The sequence below is a fragment of the Toxorhynchites rutilus genome, chromosome 2 (genome assembly GCF_029784135.1).
Source record: "Toxorhynchites rutilus septentrionalis strain SRP chromosome 2, ASM2978413v1, whole genome shotgun sequence".
Taxonomy (NCBI): domain Eukaryota; kingdom Metazoa; phylum Arthropoda; class Insecta; order Diptera; family Culicidae; genus Toxorhynchites; species Toxorhynchites rutilus.
In genome coordinates this window covers 225,797,267-225,822,997 of record NC_073745.1, presented here as the reverse complement: position 1 = coordinate 225,822,997, position 25,731 = coordinate 225,797,267, and the positions used below count along the sequence as shown (strand labels likewise).

General features: G+C 36.9%; 1 protein-coding gene and 1 long non-coding RNA gene across 2 annotated transcripts in view; one reads left to right on the top strand and one right to left on the bottom strand.

Annotated features, from left to right (window-relative positions):
• LOC129768209 (polypeptide N-acetylgalactosaminyltransferase 1) overlaps window positions 1-20,265 on the top strand; it is a 41,835-nt gene extending 21,570 nt beyond the window's left edge. The window contains exons 2-5 of the mRNA XM_055769690.1: window positions 14,704-14,917; window positions 14,991-15,301; window positions 15,363-15,468; window positions 17,827-20,265. Of these exons, the coding sequence (XP_055625665.1) occupies window positions 14,704-14,917; window positions 14,991-15,301; window positions 15,363-15,468; window positions 17,827-18,348 (1,153 nt within the window). The 3' untranslated portion in view covers window positions 18,349-20,265. The remainder of the gene's footprint in view (window positions 1-14,703; window positions 14,918-14,990; window positions 15,302-15,362; window positions 15,469-17,826) is intronic.
• Window positions 20,266-23,396: 3,131 nt separating this feature from the next.
• On the bottom strand, window positions 23,397-23,917 carry LOC129767526 (uncharacterized). Its single transcript, XR_008741531.1, has 3 exons — window positions 23,847-23,917; window positions 23,638-23,779; window positions 23,397-23,573 (listed from the first exon to the last, which is right to left on the bottom strand). It is a non-coding gene; the product is annotated as an uncharacterized LOC129767526 (long non-coding RNA).
• Between the last annotated feature and the right edge of the window lie 1,814 nt (window positions 23,918-25,731).

Genomic DNA, 25,731 nt, shown 5'->3' with positions numbered 1-25,731 from the left:
TACCTTCAAGCGGTCCAGTTGTTGGCAGTACAGGTCCGAATTGAGCGTTTGGCCATAGGGAAGCAGCTCATAATAGATTATTCCTTGACAATCCCACCAAACACACAGTAGAACCTTCCTGGCCGTTAATGAGGGCTTGGCCACCGTCTGAGCCGCTTCAGCGGGCTTCGACCACGACCGTTTGCGCTTCACGTTGTCGTAAGTGACCCACTTTTCATCGCCAGTCACCATCCGCTTCAGAAACGGGTCGATTTTGTTGCGATTCAGCAGCGATTCACATGCGTCGATACGGTCAAAGATGTTTTTTTGCGTCAACGTGTGTGGCACCCATACATCGAGCTTCTTTGTGAATCCAAGCTTCTTCAAATGGTTAATAACGGTTTGATGACTTATCCCCAGCTCTTGGCCGATGCTACGGCTGCTACTATGCCGGTCTTTCTCGGCTAATTCAGCGATTTTGTCGCAATTTTCGACGACAGGCCTTCCGGAGCGTGGCGCATCTTCGACGACCTCTACACCAGAACGAAAACGTTGAAACCATCGTTGTGCGGTGGAAATGGAAACTGTATCGGGTCCATAAACTGCACAAATTTTATTGGCAGCTTGAGATGCATTTTTGCCTTTGTCATAGTAGTACTGTAAAATATGTCGGATTTTCTCTTTATTTTGCTCCATATTTGCGACACTATAACTCACGAACGACTTAACCAAACAAAACACTGTCAAGGACTAGATTATAGCGCGCAAAAATACCTTTCCAACAAGCTATAGTATGACTCGATACAATGAATACAACTAGAACTACGCGCTTACAACGACACCTCGCGGAAATACCACAGGACTTTTTTGACAGCCTAATATAACTTATTTCAAGAAGAAATGTAACCTTTCAACGTTAAGGTGGAATTTGAGTGGCTATTACATGTACAGTGGGGTAAAAATCGTGATTTTTGGAGATTTTGCTTGATTTTTTACCAGGAATTCTTTATATCGATATTGCAGTCAAATTAAGAAAGATAGAATTTGGGTGTCAAAAAACAAATTGTAGAGCGGTTAAAGAACTTCACTTTAATTGATAGGAACAATCCAATTAGTACAATTTTTAGGATAAAAGTAATAATAACACATTAAAAATTATTAACTTTTAAGTTTTTCACTTCCAAAATGTTATTAAAATACACTAATTTAGATGTTCCACTATTATATCCTATACTAAATTTTCTCATCTTTCAAATGAAGGCAACAGAGTTGTCTTCCGTAGCGTACTTTTTAATGTAGAGCCAGTTTGAGGCAACAGAGTCCGAAACAGAAAAAAAGTTCTATAACTCTGTCATTATTGAACTTCGAACATATGCGTAGAAGAATTTTTTTTATCAAATATGATCGCCTATCATCTCCTGAGAGAATCTGGATAAATTTTTTTTTCATGTGAGAAAGGTGTTTTCTGACTTTAAGGGGATGAATCAGAAATCAAATTCCTCTTTTATATTCAAAAAAACAAAAAAATACATGCAAAAAAAACGAATAAAAAACATTTTTTTTTGACTCGATTATCCGGAGAATTGATTATCCGGAGTGAAAAAAAATCAATACTCCGGATAATCGAGTCCGACCCGTATATGAATAGCCCCTAAAATTTCCAACAAGTCGTCCATACATCGGAATATGAGCACTTCTACAGGGAAAAAGTTTTTCTACCAACAACTTTTTTATGTTTTCTTTGAAAAAAAAATACAACCAATCCTAATTTTGTTTTAAGTCAAGATAGCAATATAGTGTATTCGACAAAGTTTTAGATCTTATCAAAATATGAACTTTTGTCGAATACGTCAACTTTCTATCTGTTAAAGTTTTTGGAATATAAGTCATTTTTGTATGAAGACTCTTGAAAAAAATAATGCGAATCACAGATGAGGATGCGATTCATTAAATATTTTTTGGTCAAAATTCAACAACCCATACAACGCAGTAATGTACGCAACCAAGCTTGGATGCGCCTGAACGATGCTTTATAATACCAGTAGTGAATTTTCTAACTCATATGTTACATGTGACAAACCTGTCACAAGCTCAGATTACAGTGACCTACGTTACATTTTTTTCTCTATTTCAGTTCTATTGTTCCTAGATATAAATTCGCGGTTCCCGATATTTACAATCAATAATAGTAGTACCTGGAAAATAAACATAATCTTCAAAAATCAAGAAGAATGAAAATAAAAATCAGGGGAAATCAGGACAAATTGGGTTGTCCGGAAAATTTGTGCCGAGTTTTGGGAAAAAACAAAAGTATCATTTGAATAGACAGACATACATTAATTCGATTTTATATGTACAAATAAGGATTATATCATCCCAGGACATGTTTGCTTTCACATCGAAAACTGTTCAAGGTATTTTTAATGATGCCCATAGGGTCCAAGATTATTCTCTCGAGAGAATTTTCCAGGAACCTGTGATAATCTGACGGTGCAATACCCGGTTAGTTTAGCTGGTGGGTTAACACTTCCAGCCAGACTCCAAAATAATGTGTTGTTTTGTCGAAGATACATGTAGTTTGGCAACGCCCTGATGGAACATGTATTACGTATTCTCATATGGCATTTAAATCCTATATATAGCCATTCCATGCGACACACATATAGTGGCTATCAGGTTTTCGTGGAAAATGGTAGATTTGTTCTTTATCGCAAAATATTAGTTTCCATTTTGGGGTGGTTCGAAAAATCAAATTTTTCACCTTTTTTTCCAAAAAAAGGTTTTCCAAAGTCATCCGATGGTCCGAAAAATCAACATTTTCTCACAATGGTTTTTTCAAAAATTTATAGTTTTTTAACCACTGGACCGATAAATAATCAACATATTAAATTGAAGCAAATGAACTAGTATTCTTTCAAAAAATATTACACCAAGAAATAAATTAGGTTTTGTTTTCGTAATTATTGATTGCGTTTGTTTTTTTATAGTTTGCATAGTTAAAGGTAGTGCGTCCCATATTATCATGCCGGGGGTTCGGTTTTGATTCCCGTTCTGGTCGGGAGATTTTTCTTCAAGGAAATTTCTTTCGACTTACGCTGTGGTCACACGTATTCTAGAGCTTGCCACTCTAGAACATATTCAAGGCGTGTTTTCCACTGTTCCACTGGAAACGTTAGTGTCATCCAACAAGAAGAAGAAGAAGAAGAAAGTTAAAGATAGAGCGCGCCGAGGTATTTTTACATAACATATCCAAAAATCAGCTATGTGACTTTTATCGTTCTTGAGTTATGATTTTTCGAAGTTAACTGATTTTCAGTCTTCGTTCAATATTCATATGCGGCTAAAATACATTGAAAAAAAATTATAGCGCTTTGAAGTCAAAAGCCATGAAAACAACAAAAAAAATTACGTAAACGAAATCCAAAATTTTTGCAAATATAATATGTTTTTCAAAAAATCATTAGTTAATTGGCTTTAATTTCATATGTCGATCATAAGAATCGGCATAGTGGTTCAAAAGTTATGAATTTTTGAAAAAAGGAGGAACATTTGAAAAGTTTATAAGGTAACATAGTAAAACTATGTTTTTTTGCAAAATTCAGTTTTATTATTCAACATAATTGCCTTCGAGGGCGATACAGCGATTATAGCGATCTTGCAACTTTTCGATACCAGTTTTATAGTACTTTTTCGGTAATTTCCAAAAATCATTTCTTTTATTTTATGGTATATTTGGTAGTTTGAAACTTGATACAATGATTAAACATGTTTGATTGAGAGAAACCAAGTGTAGCTCAGTGTTCAATGTGACATTTTTCATTTAGACCGTATTGGTTTGGAAATATTAGGCGATTTGCTTAGAGGGTCCAAATTACCCCCACTTACCCTAATACGCTTTCCACGTGTTCTGATTGACAACACACTAACAAATCGGGAGAAATGCATTGAACGTAAACGTATATCCCTCGACCTGCACGGAATTGACCCGATGCACTGATCACGATACATGTGATTACAACACAATTCTCGTTCAAGATTTTCCAACCACTTGCAAATAACACGTTTCTGCGTTACATGGACTAAATGTTTGAAACAGAAAATGTGATAGAATAAAGACAGCCCTAAATCAGACAATTCCTTCCTCGAGTTTTGCTCTCTTCACCACATTCGGCGGTCCATTTTTATTTATGTAGATAGAAGAAGCTATAGGAGTGAGTTTTATCACATTAAAATCAATTTCCACTTTCGAACAAAAATCAATTTCGTTAGCGCAAACATCAAATGGACTAACAACACTCGTCACTATGATATTGTAGAACATATGGGAATTCAATTTTCGCAAATTTTCTCGTTTTCTTCTGAGTTTTCCGAAAATTTTCAATTGTCATGTTTGGTTGGAATATGTTTGATTGAAATTTGTGTTTTAATTTTTTGGAAACCTCCCCCCCCTCCATTCCAGAGGAAGGAGGGGTGTCATACCATCATAGAAACATTTCTCGTACCCAAAAACCCTCACATCCCAAATTTGGTTCCGTTTGAGTGATTTATTCTCAAGTAATGCAGACACACCCACCCCACCCCCCTTAGGAGGGGGAGAAGTGTCAAACCACAATAGAAACGTGTATTGCTCCCTACAACCTCCATATACTGAAATTGGTTCCATTTGCTTGACTAGTTGAGTTATGCAGAAACTTATGATTCATCTCTATTTTGCAACTAGTCGACACATATTGATCATCATCCCTGAAATTTCTTTTTGATGTCAGCTGAGAACAATATGAGAATAGATATTTCTATCGCGCATCTTCATAATGATTGTTGTAGTTTCAACCCAGCTAGGAATAACCTAAAACAATAATAATCAAACAGTTACTAGTTATAGCATTATCAACTGAACGTATTTCCCCAACTCTTGCTTTGCTTTTGCTATGTATTTGGTTCGAGACCTTAAACAATTTCCGATAGTGATTGTAACGAACGAGATATTCCCTCCATCCGTGCCCATTACGTGCTTCATTTGGAGATGATGCAAAACCCCGAAGCGTTGATTTTGGGCATGTAGGTGAGCAAACGTATTCATGTTATACAACCATCATCATCATCACCATACGCGAGAGGAGTGCATCGCGCTAGCAATGTTTTGATTGTTGAATTCACCGAAAGAAACTGGTTAATAAGAGGTTTTTTCTCCTATTTTTCATCTTCTTTGGAATACGCAACCTATTGACCGATATCACAAGATAGATTCATTCGCGCTAGATCGTGCCTCCTCGTCGCAAATCCCGCGCCTATTTGAACACGAAAATCAACACCACCGAATGAAACGGAACATCAGTTGTCAGTTATTTTGTTTAATCTTGAACTTTGCGCGTCTTTATTTTCTCGTGACGAGTCTATCGCCCGTACCCACGTCGATGATGCAACCGTAGATGGTTTGACGCTACAAACAATTTATATTAATTGTTGAATTCCGATTCATCAAAAACAGTGATATTGACTTGTACATCATTGAAGCAGCCGTGCCGTTACCGAGAGCCATCATTCATATGGAAAATGTCTGGTCTGAAGTGTTTGTAGCGGAACTAACATTGACCCTCACTCTGCATGGAAGTAAGAACATCAACAGAGGGCAACAATATTTGTTGACGTTCTATCATATCAATGGTTTCGGCTGAATGCAATCTTCGGCGTCGACATATCAATTATTTTCTCATAAAAGGCATGCTTGCATTCGTTCGCCTCGAATTGATGGTTCTTTGTCGCTATAATTTGTATAGAAGAATAGCGATTTGTTCGATTTCTCCTTATCTTTATATTAACCAACGTGATCTGTCATTTGTTAGCAGAGCAAAAAAAAACAAATGAAAGATTTGCTCATGCGGAAATTGCATCCAAGTCTTCAGCGGCTTTGCTGTAAGGTGCATGTACATAATGGCTCAAGTGACCATTCATGTTACGGTCCACAAGGTGAGCGGGAAGTTTGTTGCTGTGAATAAGCGCAAATGATTGTCTTCTTTAAAGTACAATACTATTGCATACATGAGATTCACGTATGAAGATATGCATCGATGGACCATAACCTGTGAAACGTGTACAGTGTTTGAATACTTTGACACAAACTTGAACATTCTGGTTTCAGGAAAAAAAAATGAGCAATTGCAGTTTCAAATTGGCATAAGCAGAATTCAGAACATAAAACCTCTAAAAAACCTCTTCAAGTTGGAAAACATTTACCTCGGAATTTTTATATCCATCCGGATCCCTAAAGGAAAGTCCACTACTGAAAGCTTTTTCCTGGAAACGCAACACGACTTTGCATGACTTGACAAACCGGACAAATAAACACGCATTAGTCATTGAATATCAATCGCTGAAAAGGGTGCGTTGTGCCCTCAGGGGATCTAGGCGAGAAATCAATGTGTTGGAATAAACAAAAAACATAAGTAACGAGCTTAAAATGAATGCGTGCGTGTGTGTCCGAGAGCCACAAGTCACGAAGCTAGATGACGAGTTTATGTTGCCGTAGTAAACTACTTCTAAATTCATCATAACAGATTCCACAAGATCAAAGTGCTTAGCGGACCACGGTAATGTCAAGATGAACTGGAGTGCTAAATTTATTCAATTTCGTAGGTGTCGTTTGGAATGATTCAAATAAATGTTCGATTGAAAAATTTCTGTGAAAAAAAACATTGTTTTTCTAATTTTTCTATTTTTTTTCTGAAAAATTTTAGGGTATATTGCGTAGCTATGACTTGACGCCTTATCAATACAATTTCGTTGACTGGGACAGTAATAAAAACATTCTATCCAATCTCGACGCATCGTAGAGATTCCATATTAATACTACATAAAACACACTTGTGATGGATCGTGTTTCTATTATAAATCCCACTGCTCCTGCTGCTGCTGTTGCATGATTGGAATTGTATTTCAATCAGGCAGTTCTCCCTCCCTATGCAATCCGATCAATTTCCGTTCATCATTACACTGTTACCACTCCTCTGCTTCGGATAGGATGCAAGTATGACGTCTTCAGTTATAAAAATGATCACTCACTAACGAGATGCGTTGGTGTATTAACAGCAGGCAAAGAAAACCGGAGAAGGCACAGGCTTCCGCAGGAAGTACCAAACACTCTCAAATTAAACTCTTGAAAATATCATTATTGAAATCGTCGAAATTGCTATCCGATGCTATTATTTTTATTTGATTGTCACATTCAGTGGAGAGCTTTTTCGTAGGAGTAATTTGCACCGCTTAAATCCTCATTAGCATGTTATTGGGAGAAAAACGTTCCCGCCAATTAGAATAACATAACGGGGGACCGTTTGTGTAATTCTTTTGTCGATATTTTGTTTCGCTCTCGAAAATGCATAACGCTCCAACAATGGCAATATATATTGCAGATTTCCCTTTTTGGGGGCCCTCCACGCTATTACATAATCTGAAGCAGCATGTTTGTATTGCGCTTGTGGGCTAACTGTGTGTTCATTGTGGGACGTCTGGGAGTATCCATTTACTCCTTCATGACCGCAAATTTTTCTGTTACACTGATTTCAAACAATGGTACATTTTCGTAACGGTCGACAGAGGAAAATCTGCCACAGCCGCCGCCACTGCAGACCCACGATTATGTTTTTATTTGCATCGTTTTTCGCTTTCGATTTTTCGAGCCCATTCATCCTGGTCCTCAAAATATGCGATAAACTACACGCTAGTCTCCAACAGAAGGCAAGTGATTCACTCGAAGTGTTTGTTTTGTTTCTTTGCGACGATAAGCTTTCGTGATGAGTCAATGATGTAAACTGTTATTTTAGGTATTATGCAGCATTCATAAATAGAGCCTCATCCTAATACCCAGAATTCGTGAAATAGTTATCAAAGTAATAGTAGTACTGATGCAATAGCTACAATTGTATCAGTTGGCCCACATGCAATACTTTTGAAACGCACGCTGGGTTTATTTCATTGAGATTAGAGATTCATAATGTGTTAGTTTTATCATTAGTTGCGCATAACTAACAAAAAAAATGAAGTCAAAACAACAGCTCGTTCGCAAGAAAATTAGACACACGGGTTTGGAAATTAGAATCTTCGTATCATTTCATAACATTGAAAAAATATGGGAGACGTGAAATTTACAGTTTCTTGAGTAATACAAATTTAACAAAGATTTGAAGAAGAACAGTTCCTATAGTGTTGACGATTCAAAGCGGGTAGTGGGGGTCTTCGATCGAAAACCATACTCCTCCGTTCGTGATGTGGTCAAAAACAGAATCTGAGTGCTTCGTGCAGATCGAGCTGAATTACTTACGTTTAAGGTTCAGAAGTCCCCAAGCTACGACGAAGGGTAGCATACGGTAGCAAAAGCTGCGAACGGTAGTTATCTACTCAAATATTGACAGCATATGTGAAGGCGTGAAGTCCAGCAGATTCCGGATTTCAATGTTCAATTGCTAAAGTTAAGTTTGATGTTCCACAGTACCAAAGAAAATGTTGTAGAAATTGTCGAGGTTCCATCTTCCTCCCTAACCACTCGCCTAATATGCAAAAAAAAATCAATAATTTTCCAAAACAATGTGTAGAAAGTGATCGTTTTCGCACACTGCCCATCTAGTAATATCAAGCAAACTCTAATCGATTACTCACAAAATATTAAATTTTCATCTGCCGTCGCAATGTATAATGAAAAACGTCGGAAAACTCGAGCTAGTGCTCTAAAAGTTAAATTTTCATTTTTCAATTTTCCGCAATGGTTTTGTTAGTTTTGGTGAAAGCATCGTTATTTTTTCGTCACTGATGCCAGAATCGTCATCGTAACAGCTATAAAAACTACTTAATAAAATGTTATTCCTGAGTCATAGCGTTTCATGCCATGAAAATCAATAAAATAAAATTGTGTTGATATCAATACAATTATTATTTTTACGTTTAATGGGTCTATAATGTATGTTTTAGCAACTTTAACATTGGTTAAGAAAATTGTATTGCAGAGCCCGGAACACTGCCACGACTGCTTCTGCTGTCAAAAATAGTAAACGGAAAAGTATTACATTCAATCAAAATGCCTCGGCCAACGAAGAGAAGAGTTAGAGCTCTCCAACGTGAATATGTGAAAAAAATAACGATCAACGAGGGAAAATATTTAGGAATTCTCAACTACAATCAACTGTTAGATGGTCTGCTTCGGTCTCCTCAAACACCTTGATTCTTTGAATTTAGTGATTATAATAAGTTTAAATTTGTGACTTCTCGTGGCGTTTCTACAAGGTAAGATCGCAATTCTTTCCTTTCTATTTTATGCCCTGGGACATTCTTTCAGTCTCAATGGCCAAAGTATAAAGGGTGTGTCACATCAAATTGCATCACGGAAAAAACGCTGTAGAAATTCGCCCAGTAGACCGATCCTTTTGAAAATTTTAGACAGTAAAATAAAAACTATTAAACAACTTTTGGCATTTTCCTTTTATTTTTGCTTCGAGCCCAAGCCCGTATGCTCGCACCTTCCTCTTTACCCCGGCCATAAGGTTCTGTACAACGTCAGGTTGTATTTTTTTTTGAACAGAAATCCATTTTCTCTTGAAGTCCGCCTCCGATTTGACAACTTTTGGGTTCTTCCGGAGGGCCTGCTTCATAATCGCCCAATATTTCTCTATTGGGCGAAGCTCCGGCGCGTTGGGCGGGTTCATTTCCTTTGGCACGAAGGTGACTCCGTTGGCTTCGTACCACTCCAACACGTCCTTTGAATAGTGGCACGAAGCGAGATCCTGCCAGAAGATGGTCGGGCCCTCGTGCTGCTTCAATAGTGGTAGTAAGCGCTTCTGTAGACACTCCTCAAGGTAAACCTGCCCGTTTACCGTGCCGGTCATCACGAAGGGGGCGCTCCGCTTTCCGCAAGAGCAGATCGCTTGCCACACCATGTACTTTTTGGCAAACTTGCATAGTTTCTGCTTGCGAATCTCCTCCGAAACGCTAAATTTGTCCTCTGCGGAGAAGAACAACAGGCCCGGCAGCTGACGAAAGTCCGCTTTGACGTAGTTTTCGTCGTCCATTACCAGGCAATGCGGCTTCGTCAGCATTTCGGTGTACAGCTTCCTGGTTCGCGTCTTCCCCACCATGTTGTGCCTTTCGTCGCGGTTAGGAGCCTTCTGAACCTTGTATGTACGCCGGCCCTCCCGCTGCTTGGTCCGCTGGACGAATGAACTTGACAAATTCAGCTTATTGGCGACATCCCGGACCGAACTTCTCGGATCACGTCTAAACTGCTTAACTACGCGCTTGTGATCTTTTTCACTGACGGAGCATCCATTTTTGCCGTTCTTCACCTTCCGGTCGATGGTGAGGTTCTCGAAGTATCGTTTTAGTACTCTGCTGACCGTGAATTGGACGATTCCCAGCATCTTACCGATGTCCCGATGTGACAACTCCGGATTCTCGAAATGAGTGCACAGGATTAATTCACGACGCTCTTTTTCGTTCGACGACATTTTTCCAAATTTACGAAAAAATGACAGTGAAGCATGGCCAACGTGATCTATACACTCTTATCTGATTATAAGCGAAAGCTGAAGATATAATTCCTAAAAATTAAATTTCTACAGCGTTTTTTCCGTGATGCAATTTGATGTGACACACCCTTTAAGTGGAAATACACTTCCAAAAGAGCCCCAATTTACATGTGTTATGAATTTGCTCATGTTACGCTCGCGTATAATCAGAGTTTTACTTCATATGCAAATACACCTTCTATATATACAGTCATTCCACGCCAAACCGATATTGTGGTTCTCAGATTTTCGTGAAAAGTGGTAATTTTGTTCTTTATTACAAAACATTAGACCCGTATTTCTTATTTTTTCGTTAGGGTGACCATTTCCATTTTAGGGTGGTTCGAAAAATCAATAAGTTCCACTTTTTCCCAAAAATGTCTTTTTTTAATTCATAACTTTTGGACCACTGAATCGACATATCAAATTGAAGCCAATGAGCTAGCATTTTATTAAAAGATATTGAACCAACAAAATAATTGAATTTGGTTTTGTAATTATTGATTGTAGTCGTTTTTTGTTGTTGACTAGAGGGCGCTATTTGTTTATTTTTTTTTTTTTTTTTGAAAGCTGAGTATTTTTAACATAACATATCTCGATATCAGAGATGCAACATTTTTCGTTTTTAAGATATGATTTTCCAAAGTTAACCGATGGTTCGAAAAAACAATATTTTCACCTTTTTTCTATTACAAAAATTCATAACTTCTGAACTACTGGACCGATTCAGATGATCCACATATCAAACTAAAGCTTATGAGTTAGTTTTCTTTGAAAATACTACTTTTGGGAAAAATTTTGATTTTCGTTTTTTTTGTAATTATTGATTGAGTCTGTCACTGAGTCATACTTTTCTCGGTTAAAGATAGAGGGCGCTAGATATGTTTAATATTTTTTCTGGAATGCTGAGGATTTTTTACATAACATATCTTGATATCAGAGATGCTATTTTTTAAACGGTTTTATTTAGCTTGCCCTGTAATCTGTTTGTATGTTTGTATGTTTGTAACGTGTTTGTCTGTAGCGCTGACCCACATTGATAGAAATTTGACCCCTTTTCTGTTGACCGATTGATCTGAAATTCGGAACACACCTTTATCCCTATAGTCATTATAAAACTGCGTATTTCATGATCTTGAAAATTGAAGATGGCGGCCGCTACAAAATGGCGGATCACATATTTTTTCAAAACCTCATCGATATGGGTGTTCCAAAACCCCATCAATATGGGTATCAAATGAAAGTGCTTGACTAGTAGAAGTTATGAAAAGTTATGAAAGTTATGAAAAATGCAAATCCAAGATGACTGTTATTTATGAAAAATTCAAATCCAAGATGGCTGCCACTACCAAATGGCGGACTACATATTTTCTCAAAATCCTATTATTATGGGTATCAAATGAAAGGGCTTGACTAGCAGAATACGGTTATTTAGGGAAAATGTAAATCCAAGATGGCTGCCATTACAAAATGGCGGACTTCATATTTTCTCAAAACCTCATTAATATGGGTATCAAATGAAAAGGGCTTGACTAGTAGAACACGGTTATTTATGAAAAATGCAAATCCAAGATGGCTGCCACTGCAAAATGGCGGACTACATACTGTCGCAAATTTAGCTGTCATTTTTTGGACCACTTTGAAAAAACATATCTCAAAAACAAAAAAAAATCATTTTCATGCAGGACTTCCTGCGAAATCTTGATTTGCACGATAATATACAAAAAAACGTTATTCCGTTAATTTTTTTTAACCATGATTTCGTGTATTTCTAAACACGGCACCATCAAGTCTCGTTTGAAAATTCGAAGGTCATTTTTTTCATACATCCATCGGTACTCTAAAGTACAGTAACGTTGGGACACCTTTCTTCGCCAAAAACTCGTTCACAATGAGGTAGGAGTAAGCCGGCGCGTTGTCATGATCCAGAGGTTTTCGGCCAGTTTGGGCCCGCACGGAAAATACCGAATCACCAGTCTTCAGAATGCAACGCGGTACTGATGTGCAATAAGTTCTCGGCACTCAATTGAACTCTCACTCCTTATATTCAAATACGTTTTGGCGAATGAACACGCACCGAGACATAGATGAAATCTCGCGTAACTTTTGAAAAGATCCTATGTAACATTTACATTAACTCGAGAAAAACGGAGTTGAAGACCGGAACATTGCTCCGCGAATTGTTTTGATAGGAATCAATCCTCATCACTTCTCTCACCAATAGCAGTCAATAATAACTCTGAAAAACCAATCGTAACTGTTGTTCCGTGATTTTAGTTTAAAATTGAAGCCTCCGAGCGAAAAATGTTACATTGGACGTTTTGACTAACCTCGTTTGTACACTGGACAAATTACACTGCACGATAAGAATTTGAAAATAACTACTGAACAACGACCCAAATACCTGCCCTTCGTTTTTTTTTTTTTTAATCTGTATTATACTGACTTTCAACTCATTTGGCTGGTTCGTCACTTTTACTTCCATTTTTGGAAGAATGTCGGGAGTGAGAATTGAACTCGTGACCTTTAGCGTGAGAGGCATGGATGTTACCACTACGCCAGATCGCCTCCACCTGCCCTTCGTGCTAAACGTAGATCATTATTGTTATCACTCGTTGAATTGCACTAAAAACGATAACAACACCCGAAAGTAACAGAAACTCAAAACGCGATGTTGATTGTTGCTTTGTTACTCCGAAGTAACAGTTGAGTGCTTAAAATCCGAATCTTTACATTGGAAATATTTTTGTATCGGTAATATAAAGGTGCAAAGAATAGATACTCGAACGATTGTTTCCACAACACATTCTATGATTGAAAACTAATAGTGTGCATTCCATTAACTCGATTTGTTTACATTTGTTACATAGGACCTTTTCTAAAGCTACGCGAGAAATGTTCTGTTGTCAACACCGTTAGTTTTTAGGTTCGAACATCGTTACCGCACCGTATTCATACACCGTGTTTATATACCCTATTTCTAAACTGCGCTCGAAGTTCTTTATTTTTCTTTGCCCAAGCGTATACGGTTGGTAAGGATACAGCGTTGTAGTTATGCTATGCGTGTCTGCGACATGCATTCATTCTTGTTCGCATCCCGTAATTTTCGGAAAATTACTGAAGGTTTTTCGCCAGCTTTCACAAAAAAAAAATACTACAACCCGTTGCTTCTAAATTTTTGAAATCAACGTTAAAAAGTTACCTCTGAAAAACACGCGTAGAAGATGAAACCAGACTTGCTATCACCATGAAACCTAAACTGAGACTGAACTAAAAGTTCCCCAATACCATTCACCCGAAACACATACATATATAACACATACTCGAATGATATTCACCCAAATGTAACAAATACTCGAATTCAACATATACCCAAATGCGACAAATACCCGAATGCAACGTTTACCCGAATGTTACAATTACCCGAATGCGACATTTACCCGAATGAAGAAGAAATAATCCGACAAATCAGATTATGAGTTTTATCGAATCTCCTGCTACGAAGTAAAATGAGAAATTGTAATGAGGAAAACAGCGTGCAGTGTTGCAAGATATCAAAATACAACTCGATTCACGGAATGATTTTTTTAAGCTTGTATATTAACACTAGGTTTACGGATGTTTCATATATTCCTACCTCTACGAACACGCGTCATTTTGACGCAACACACATATAACAACACTTAGAAAGCAATTTAATTATATACTATAAGTAAAAACTGAAAATATGTAGAATTGAGGTTCACATTAATATTATTAATTCAAAAAATATTCTAGTATTTCATTTTTCCGGATCATAGTGAGGTCCATCCATAGAAGCATTTATGTAAAGTTATGCATCCATTGGTAGTTGATAGTCTCGAAAATTTTCTTCAATTGAAAACTGCACAGTCAAGGTTCATTACCTTATACTGTGAGTATCATGAGTATCCATGCTTCGAATGATATTCCGGACCGTACGCTCGAAACCGATCTTCAGAAAGGGTCTATGCCGTGGTCAATCCCATATAGTTGACACGTAACCCCTCTAATGTATTCTAATAACACAACACTGTAAGAAAAAGTGACAGTGTACCATTGAGCTTACATGAAATTATTGTTATAAAATTTTGTGGTTATGCCTAGCTGAGTTCGAAAATAAAAAAAAAATATTCTCTTAATGATCTATTTTCAGAGTTGGACTGATCCGAGCACGATTGGCCGGAGCCCGGTTCGCAAAGGCAGATGTATTGGTATTTCTGGACGCCCACTGCGAGTGTATGGCCCAGTGGCTGGAACCGCTGCTAGAGCGCATCAAGGAATCTCGGACCAGCGTGTTAGTACCGATCATTGACGTGATAGAAGCAAAGAACTTCTACTACAGCACCAATGGGGTTACTGATTTCCAGGTAAAAAAGGGCAGAAGTTTGACAAAATCAAAACTAAGTTTAATACTTTTTCGTGTGCTATTGTGCTCAACAGATCGGAGGTTTCACCTGGGACGGTCACTTCGATTGGCACGATGTGACCCAACGGGAGAAGGATCGACAATCGAAAGAGTGTAACGAAAAAGACGCCGCCATTTGTCCTACAAACAGCCCAACAATGGCCGGCGGTTTGTTCGCAATATCACGGGATTATTTCTGGGAAATCGGTAGCTATGATGAACAAATGGACGGCTGGGGTGGTGAGAATCTAGAGATGTCTTTCCGAGTGTGGCAATGTGGTGGTACTCTGGAGACGATACCCTGCTCCCGGATAGGACATATATTCAGGGATTTCCATCCGTACTCGTGAGTATTGATTTTTGTACGAATAAGGGAGCAGATTATTTAAGGCGAAAACTGTTTGTAGATTTCCCAACGATCGAGACACTCACGGAATCAACACTGTCCGAATGGCTGTGGTTTGGATGGATGACTATATTGATCTTTTATATTTAAACAGGCCAGATCTTAGGGTGAGTATATTATTTTACATTTATACAGACACAGTGTATTACAAATGTTGGTCTTTGTATGCTTAATGGTGTTCTCTGTTTCCGCATGAATTTGTAATGGAAAATTTTGAGCAATGTTAACATTGTGAAACAACAGCTTTTAGGCACAAAAATCAACTTGATTTTTAAATGCAGTGTATTATTCTAACATTCTGACAGAATGTTATCTGATCAAAGAATCATCTCAAAGAACGGTTTATCTCTTGACCTGAAAACATGTTATTCTGGTCACTCCTTTTTCATCGGTTCCAAATTTATTTTTATGAAGTATGTTCTTTTCTAGTCAGTACGTTGCGCAATAAACGGATTTCATGCCAACTCGTCTTAGGAGTAGAGACGCCGGTTAATTGTTCGATTAATTCAAACAATCAAATATCTGCAATTTGAATCGAGTAATTTTGTATCGAATAATGAAAAATCAAAATATGAATACATCGAATAATTTTCACAGTAATCCTGATTAGTGAAAAAAGAGATCATTAGGAGTTGGCTGTACCATCTCAGTTAGCAGTGAAACCTTGTGGATATAAAGAAATTGGTCATCTAAGCAACTTTTGAAAAAAAATTAGACTACGTTTTGAAAAGGGCCTTCGTTTTTCACAAAAATTCATAACTCAAAAACTTACATTTCTACAAAGTAGAAACTGTAGGAAATCTTTTAAATTTTCGTAAGAAATACTACAAAAATTTTAAAGAAAAATTACAATGAAAAAAAAATTTAAACAATTAAATTCATTTTTCTCAAAAACGGATTTTTTTACAAATTCTCAAAAAAATATGTGGATAGTTCTTGATTTCCAAGAAGTCACCCATGTATCGGAAAATGGGCATTTTTACAGAGAAGAAGTTTTTTTAACAACAATTTTTTCATTGTTTCTTTTGAAAAAAAAAACAACTAATCTCAATTTTATTCAAAGTCAAGATAGCGATGTAGCGTTTTGAAAATTTTTTAGATCTAATAAAAATATGAACTTTTGTCGAAGACATAAACTTTGTATCTTTTGTAGTTTCTGAAATACATGGCATTTTTGGCTCCTGAAAAAGTAATGCTTTACTCGTAATATTTTAAATTCTCACGTTTGACATGTAAATCGCGATAATTTATAAATAAAAATGTTACGAGTTGATCATTCATAGTAATTTTTGAAAAATAACATGAAAAAGTTGTTATTGAAAAAACTCTTTACTGTAAAAGTGCCCATCTTCCGATATAGAAAAACATAATTTTTTGAGACTTCGAAAAAATACGTTTTTGAGAAAAATGAATTTCATTTTTGAAAATAATGTGTAACTTTTCTTTAAAAAAAATGGTATTATTATATGAAAATTGAAACAATTTCCTACATTTTATCTTTTGATCAGAATTTTGTAGATATTATAAATTTTCTGTTTTCGAAGATTTCAAATATGAAAAGTTTTTCAAATGACCCATGTCTTTAGACCCATAACGTTTTACTGAAATCTGAGAAGTTGCTACCAATGCCCAGTCGAGTTGGCATGAAATTCGTCAGTAGACTTGCGTTAACTTGAGAGAGAGAAATAGAGAAAAAAAACAGAAAAAGAGACATAAGAGAGAGAGAAAAGAATAAGAGAAAGAGAGAAAAAGAAGAAAGATAAGTAAAAGAGAGAGAGAAAGAAATAAGATAAAGAGAGAGAAAGAAAAAAAAGAAAAAGAGAGAGAAAGAAAAAAGATAAAGGGAGAGAAAGAAATAAGATAGAGAGACAGACAGACAGATAAGAGAAAGAAAGAAAGAGAGAGAGATAGAGATATAGAGAGAGAGAGAGATAGAGATATAGAGAGAGAGAGAGATAGAGAGGGAGAGAGAGAGATAGAGATAGAGATAGAGAGGGAGAGAGAGAGAGATAGAGAGGGAGAGAAATAAGTGAAAGAAAGAGAGATAGAGAAAAAGAGAGAAAGCGAGATGGAGATAAAGCGAAAGAAAGAAATAGAGAGTTAGATAGAGGCAGAGACTGAAAGAGAAATAGAGAGAGAGAAAGAGAGAGAGTTAGGTATATGCAGAGACGGAAAGAGAGAGAGGGAGGGAGAGAGAAAGAAAAAAGAGAGAACATATTTCCTTCTTTGTTTGTGAATAGTTTTTTTCGATTGCTATTTCGTTCTCAAACTCACTAGGAGGCAAAAAAGATTACCTCACTAGTAGCACTTTTTCGGCTTTTTTTTTGCTTTTTGAAAAGCACTATGACACGATTTCTTCCGATAGCTTATAAACAAAATACTGACAAAACATGTCAAATTAAAATTTTGTGTGCATTTCTACTTAGGATGAATACTCTTAATACTCAATTCGTGCGTTATTTCAGGATCATCCCGAAGTAGGAGACGTCACTCACCGAAAAGTGCTTCGCGAGAAGCTCCGTTGCAAGAGCTTCGATTGGTACATGAAAAATGTGTACCCAGAAAAATTTATCCCCACCCGTAACGTTCAGGCGTATGGCAGGGTTTCGTCGCTAGCGGAAAATCTGTGCCTCGACACGCTGCAGCAAAACGCGGACAAACCCTGGAATTTGGGCATTTATACATGTTTTCGTACGGAAGTCTCCGCTTCACAGCTCATGTCGCTAACCAAACGAGGTGTTCTACGAACGGAACGCAGCTGTGCAACCGTACAGGATAACAAAGCGGACACCAGGTTCGTGGTGATGATTCCCTGTATAGACGACGAAGACATCGATGATACATGGCAGATCACCGAACATCATCAGCTTATGCATGTCTCATCGGGACTGTGTCTAGACAGCAGTGATCTGTCTACCAAGAGTTACGTTCATGTAGCGCCTTGTCTTCCGAGAATACGCACCCAAAAGTGGGAATTTCAGCATTAGCTTAACGACTGAATCAAAATACCAGGGGATGAAAAAATAAGAAGATGGTCTGTAGGGTTTTTGCTATTTATTGATCGGGACAAACATTACCTCGTTTGCAGTTACCCTGTGAACACATCCGCTGTAGGCGGAATAGAGATATTATATGGTGAGCAAAATGCAGAAACAAAAATACCGTACAGACGTGAAATTATATATGACGCAATATTATTGTATAATATAACTATAATTTAGTTAGATCCTAGATAGAGAAAATCGCGAAAACAAAGTGAATCTTTTCACACCTGTCAATTCCAACCATGAGCAAAACTACAAAGTGCTCCTGCAGGCTTAGCTATATCTGTGCTGATACGAATGCGCTTTTCATCATTTTCTCCTCCTCTATTAATGTGACCTACCATGCAAATAATTCAAATCACGTCGAATGTTGGAAGATGCGGAAATTGAAATCGAGAGTGAACGAGATAATAAAAGCTAATGTGATAATAGCACGAGACACGATATTAAATATAATGACGAGAGTAGTGATTATTGGAAGAATTATTGTTATGATTGCAAATTGTTATAATCACTTCGTCGTCCTATAACGTGCAACAATAAGTACTGTTACAACCAACAGTAGCCGCTAACGATAATGAAGCATGTTTGAATGCAACGATGCATGAATAAGGATGACAAGAATGCGGGCAATTCAGAACCGATCAAGATTCTTCTTGGCATTATTTTGCGTGGTTCATTATGACTGGATGGTGGCAATAGATAATCTCGATATGTTTCAAAGAGAAGTTTAGCTAATATGGCACTCCCTCACTTTATTCAGTGAGAAGCATCACATATCTACAAAAACATTACAAAGCTCGCTCCCTATTGTGCAGAAACGGATATTTTTAATAACAATTTTATGTTCAACTGGTTTTCTTTTAAAACTAAAACAATAAACAACCATTTCTCGATAAGGTGAAGACACTTCTCATACCGACTGGTTTTTACTTAGACGTACTTATAAGAAGAAAAAATGGAACCAATTTAAATTTTAGGAAAATATTGCCGACAATATTTCTGAATGGAATAATTCAAACCATCATGAGATCTTGACAGAAGCGAATCGTTTGTCTTTCCTTCTAATCCGTTATTTATACTTTGTATACTTAAGCATAGTTTATTGTTATCAAAAGTGCCACAGTACTAAAACTCCTCGAATCGTTTTATTAGTACATAAATAAGACTTTCCCGCTATGAAGCTGCAGTTCTTTACATTCTCGAAAATAGTGTTGCGACACTGATAGTTTTGAAACATCACAATACGCTTGTCAGCAAAAATTCTTTTTTGAACTTTTTTTTATCGACTAGGCTAAATTAATCTTCGGTTCCCTAACTTTAATCCCTGTGCCAAGTTTTATTCCAATAACGAAATATTAGGTAGTATATTGAAAGCATCGAAAAACTTTTCCATTCTTTGGATTGAACCCTCGAAAGGTTTTGAAAATGGAACTATTGTAATTATACACGATTGGTCAAACAACTCAACATCTACTGAACTAAACTGCTCAAAACCATTTCAACTTGATTTAGTGGAAACCGCATAGTCAAAATATAATTTATAACGTAACGAAGCAATCAAGTCAATGTTCAATGGTCAGTAAAAATTGCTTTATTAATTCTTTTCTATTACCGGGTATCTGCTGGGAAAAACTTACGATTTAAGCAAGGTCATTCCGTTCCAGCAGAAATATATTCTGTACGTTTCACGTATTCTTTATCGATATTAATCCAACACGTATTTTAATAAATGAATGCAAGAGACGTGTTATCGCTATCGTATTGCAAAAATCTGTAAAGATCTGACAAAAATTGAGCAAAAATGAAAAAACAGATACATTTGTTAATACATCTATTTGTTTATATTTTTACATGAAACTGGTAACAGAACATAAATTTGAACAAAAAGAAAGCCTCTGTCCGATTGGTTGAATTTTTTCACATTTTCCAACAAGTGTGAGCGTGAAAATAAAAAGATAAATCATAAGAAAAAGAAGAAAATAAGAATAAAAATCGTAATTTGAACATTGTTCATCGGGATCTTTTTTCTCCCTGGAGCTCCCGGGTCGGATCCTGTTTTTTTTTCAAGTTTATTGCTGCGACGACCTGCGACGAAACGATTTGGATCGTGTTGACGGTATTGAACCTCGTTTACAATTTTAGGGAAGCGTCGAAGAATAATTGATTTTCAGACGGAATGAACACGTTTTTAAAATTAAAATTATGAATGATAATTAACTTTTCCGTATAAAATTAGTATTCTAGGTGTGGCTGTCATACAAATGAAACACAAATTTGTACATTACTCGGGAATTAATCAAACAAATGAAACGAAATTTGGCATATGGAGGATACAGGGTGCAATAAATGATTTTACGGTGGTTAGACTCTCCCTCTCTAAGGGGGGGCTGCCATACAAATCCTTCTGCTTTACACGAGAATTAATCAAGCAAATGAAACCAAATTAGGCATATTGAGGTTTTAGGGTGCAATAAATATTTCTATGATGGTTAGACTCTCCCCCTCTCTCTCTCTAAGGGAGGCTACCATACAAATGAAACTCAAATTTCTATATTACTTGGGAATTAATCAAGTAAATGAAACGAAATTAGGCGTATGGAGGTTTTAGGGTGCAAGAAATGTTTCTATGGTGGTTAGACTTAGTCGATGGTTCGAAAAACCATTTTTCCTCTTTTTTTTTCAAAAATGACTTAAAATTCATAACTTTTAAACTACCGGACCGATTCAGATGATCGACATACCAATTTGAAGCCACTTGAAATATCACATATGCATAAAAATTGGATTCTAGTTGTATAGATGTTGTCCAATCGCAAAGGAATATTGAACGAAAACTGAAAACATGTTAACTATGCAAAATCACTCGATAACAAAAAAAACACCTCTCTGATATTCGGATATGTTATGTAAAAAAAACCTCTGCTTCCAAGAAAAAATATGGTGATTTTAGTTCCGAAGCCATGTAAGCTATGAAAAACAATTACAATCAATAATTACGAAAACTAAAACTGTTTTTTTTTTCAAGTGTAATGTTTTTCAAACAGAACTAGCTGATTGTCTTTAATTTGATATATCGATCACCTAAATCGGTCCACTAATTCAAAAGTTATGAATTATTGAAAAAGGTCATTTTTGGAAAAAAGGGGGAAAAGTTGATTTTTCGGACCACCATAAAATGGAAATGGCCGCTCTGATGAAAAAAATAGAAAATACGGGTCTAATATTTTACAATGAGGAATAAAACTACCAATTTACATGGAAATCTGACAATCACTATATCGGTTTGGCATGGAATTCAATTTTGTGCTTGACCCATTCTCACCCCCACTCAGTGTAAATAAGAGATTATTTTAAAAATATTGAAATTCGAATGGAAAAAAATTGATGTTCAAAATCAGTAATGACTCATCTGGCAAGACTTAAAAGAATAATTCTATCCAATATTTACAATTTTAGTAGTTCTGTATAATGCTGGGCATGAGATTTTTTTCTGATGTGTTATTTGATGGCTATTTACAATTCAAACTTTGATGAATTAAATAAATAACTATTTATACTACAGTTAAGTATAATGCATTGGAAGTAGTGGAAATACGTCTCCTATCAAACGGCTCACAGCTTCCAAAAATATTCGCAATATTTGTCAAGATATTACCAATAGTAACTTTCTCCAGACGTCAACACTGTTCCACTGTCATCACGAATACTACCATTCTACGCATATTTTTGCCATGCTACTTTTTGATGATGATGATGATGATGATGTTGGATTAAAGAGGCTTTAAACTTTTCAGTTCATTCGCCTCTAATATTTTTGATGATTTTTCACTTTTCTTAATAAAACGATGTTTTTATGCATAGTCTTCCGGAAAACCCGAAACAACTTGATGTTTATTCCCAGTGTTCAAAAAAGCAACATCGAACTCAGCCCCCGCGTTGACGGCATTGAGCTTCGTATCACGGAATGGGGGAGTAGGCATGACAATATAGGTTTGCAGAAGAAATGAACAAATTATGAAAAAAATATGAAAATTATTTTTCTCAAATCAAATTAGTACTCAATGTAAATGAAAATCACTTCTGCTAGCAAGTAGTGGAAAAATATCATACTAAAATTGTGTCTAAAGATAATTTTATATTATAACGGTAAGTTTTGGTGAGAGTATCTGAAAATTCATAGAAAATAGTTTAAATTAGGGTCAGAACAACGTACTTCTAGTAGGTAAATAACGCCAAGAAAAAAAATTCATACAAATTTTAGCAAATTAAAACTGCCTTAGAGCCGACTTATCTGATAGAGAATAGTTGGCCTCATACCATCTAATGTCGTATCCAGATGTCGACACCATTTGGCCGTCAATGCTAATAATCCCATGTTGATAAATTAGGCATAACTGTCCCACCATGTATTTCTTGTATATACATAATAAATGAATCGGTTCAAGTTCAAAATCCTTACAACGAATTCGTTTTTGAATCAGGGTTAGTTCCAACCTGAGTCTGTAATAAAAAAACGTTTTCGGGCTCACGGATGAGGCGGTTTGTTGGTATGCGTTATGTAGTTGTTTATATTTTCGATCCGGGCCCGAAATCTTCGAAGGTGAAAAATGAAGACCGACTCTACTCTCAGTAGCTTCGCTTCGACTAAAGCTGCTTCGGCGATCGCCGTCAACAAAAAATGGATTGACTAGGAAACGAATTGACTAGCGTTGAGAACGAGGATGACTGATGAACTAGTCCAGTCAGTGATTATTCTAACTGACGCGACTAATGAATACAAATCTGCCTTTTCATTCAACTGACTTCAATCCACATTTCTACCCCCCTGGTAACGAAATTGTTACCCGCGTACGTAATCTTATTTTTTACGAGGAACCAAAACTTGATTTCTGATGCAAAAAAGTAGTTATACCATTAATGAACGGTTTATTGTCTATCCATCGTGAACTCAAACCAACGAACTTAGACAGTTATCAGGTGTGCTCAATTCATTATTATCGTTTCCCGCTTATTTCCCTAGCGCACCGAGAGTCGAATTTGGGCCCCCAAAACTCGACCGATTCGCTCTAGGTGACGAAAGTGTTAAGTGAGGCCAGCTCTATACCCCGTTGCAACATAGACTTGATGCGCAGCGTCAGTGGAAACGGTACCTTCGTCATGACGATCTGGAAAACATTCAATTGATCGAACCACCGATCACAATCATCGGCAAAAGGTTTATGAAGTTACCCTTTATCAAATCCAACAACATAACGGTGGAATTAGGATTCTGGGTGGGCTCGTTTTTGTGTCTCGAAGTATCCAGGTTCCTCATTATTGAAGCAATGACCCCGCATTCTCTCGCAGCAGACGAGCACGGATCATTGCTTGGCTGTCCAATATGTATCAATATTAATGAAAGAACCTAAATTGAATTGATTTTCAAGAATGTCACTTACCAATCCTGAACCTGGGTTTATTCGTCCTTCTTCTGTGAATGAATCAATATCGGAAAGTAGCGCCGTTAAACTTCAATAATAATGTTATGTTTACATTTTCCTCGCGGTTGCCAGTAATGACAACCGTTAAAGTTACCAATAGCGCGTAGTAAAATGTACCAATCGTTGGTAGGGATGTGTATTGCATCTGATATTCATTTATACTTATGACAGACATATAACTGTACTAGCGTTGTACTTCGAAAATTGTATGTCTGTCACCATGTACAGCGCTAGAACCTATTTTACCGCTGTACATGGTTACAGTTGTACTGTGCGCAGCGCCATAGACGGTTGGTGGTGGGTAGCATGAACAAACCGAATCAAAGCACTTGGTAAACGTTCTTTTCATTGATTTTCTCATAAGTTAATAACTCATATTGGAGGCTTTTTTGTAGTGTTTGATAGTTTAGACGTTAAATAGAAACCTTTTTCATTGAAATATGTGGTGAAAATTGGGAAAATTTCTTATTGTCAGTTTGACATACGGTACAATGTACAACCAAAGTATGTCTGTCATGGTACGATGGTACCTGTACAACGCTGTACACGTACAACGCAAGTACAGCTGTATGTCTGTCCCTGGTATTACATACGTTTGGTAATTTTTCCAGAAAATATGTACATTAGGGTTCCAATGAATGTACGGGAAAAAATCGACCCTAAAATTTCAATAAGTTATCCCATACAAAATGTTCACCACCTCGAAAAAACAACCTATGCAAAATTTCAGCTCAATCGGACTTAAGGGAAGGTGGCGCAAAGCGGTCAAAGACTGAGTTTTTTGAAAACCGTTTCGTGCAATTATAAGACATTTGGCATCAAAAAAAATTGAAAACCTCGATTTCCGGTGATTTTTCGGTTTTCAAAAAACTCTAATTTTAATGTCTACGACACCAGTAAATTATGTCCGATTGAGTTAATATTTTGAATTGGGTATATTACCGTGCAAATCAACATTTCGCAGCAAGTTCCGAATGTAAAATCGAGATAACACCCAAAACCACACGTTTTGCCTTGTATTCCGAAAGAAAAACTCAGAGTGTCGATTTTCGACAGTTTTTTTTCGAGATGACAGTAGATCCCGACGTTTCATTCAATTTTAAGACATTTGGCATCAACATTTTTTTTTAAACCCCGATTTTTCGAGGTGGTTGTCGTATCCGGATATACGATTTTCCTTCCGCCGATTGAAAAGTACCCCGCTGCTGCTGCTGCTCGATGTGTGCTCCGCTGATGCTGTCCCAAAAGTACGCTCCGCTACTGTACGAGTGAACTCTGCTGCTGCTGCCCAATGCGCACTCCGCTGCTGTCCAAAAGGTTGGATCCTCTGCTGCTGCTGTCCGATGTGTGCTCCGCTACTGTCCAAATGGTCGGTTCCTCTGTTGCTGCTGCTGTGCCCGATCTGTACTCCACTAATGTCCGAAAAGTTGGAAGATTTACGTGTTCATTTTACTAATCTGGATTTTATCTTTTTTAATGATCATCATTTAAATTACTTTTCAAATTATTAAAATAAACCTAACTACTAAACCTAAACCTAAACCTTAAACCTAATCCACTATGTACAGATTGCGTACTACCTCGTGCATGGAAGTGGAGCACCTCTCTCCAAATTTGCGAATGAAATTTTCAAACCTTTCATCTAAAGTATCCAGGCAGGCTCTTTCATGAACCTCCGCTGTTCTCGTCCAGGGGGGCAGGTTCAGGATGATTTTAAGAAACTTATTCTGAAGGCGTTGGAGTCTCAGTTTGTGTGACCGTGCACAGGTTTTCCAGACAGGGACCGCATATTCAATGGCTGGGTAGATGATCTGTTTATAGACAGCCATCTGATTCTTCAGGC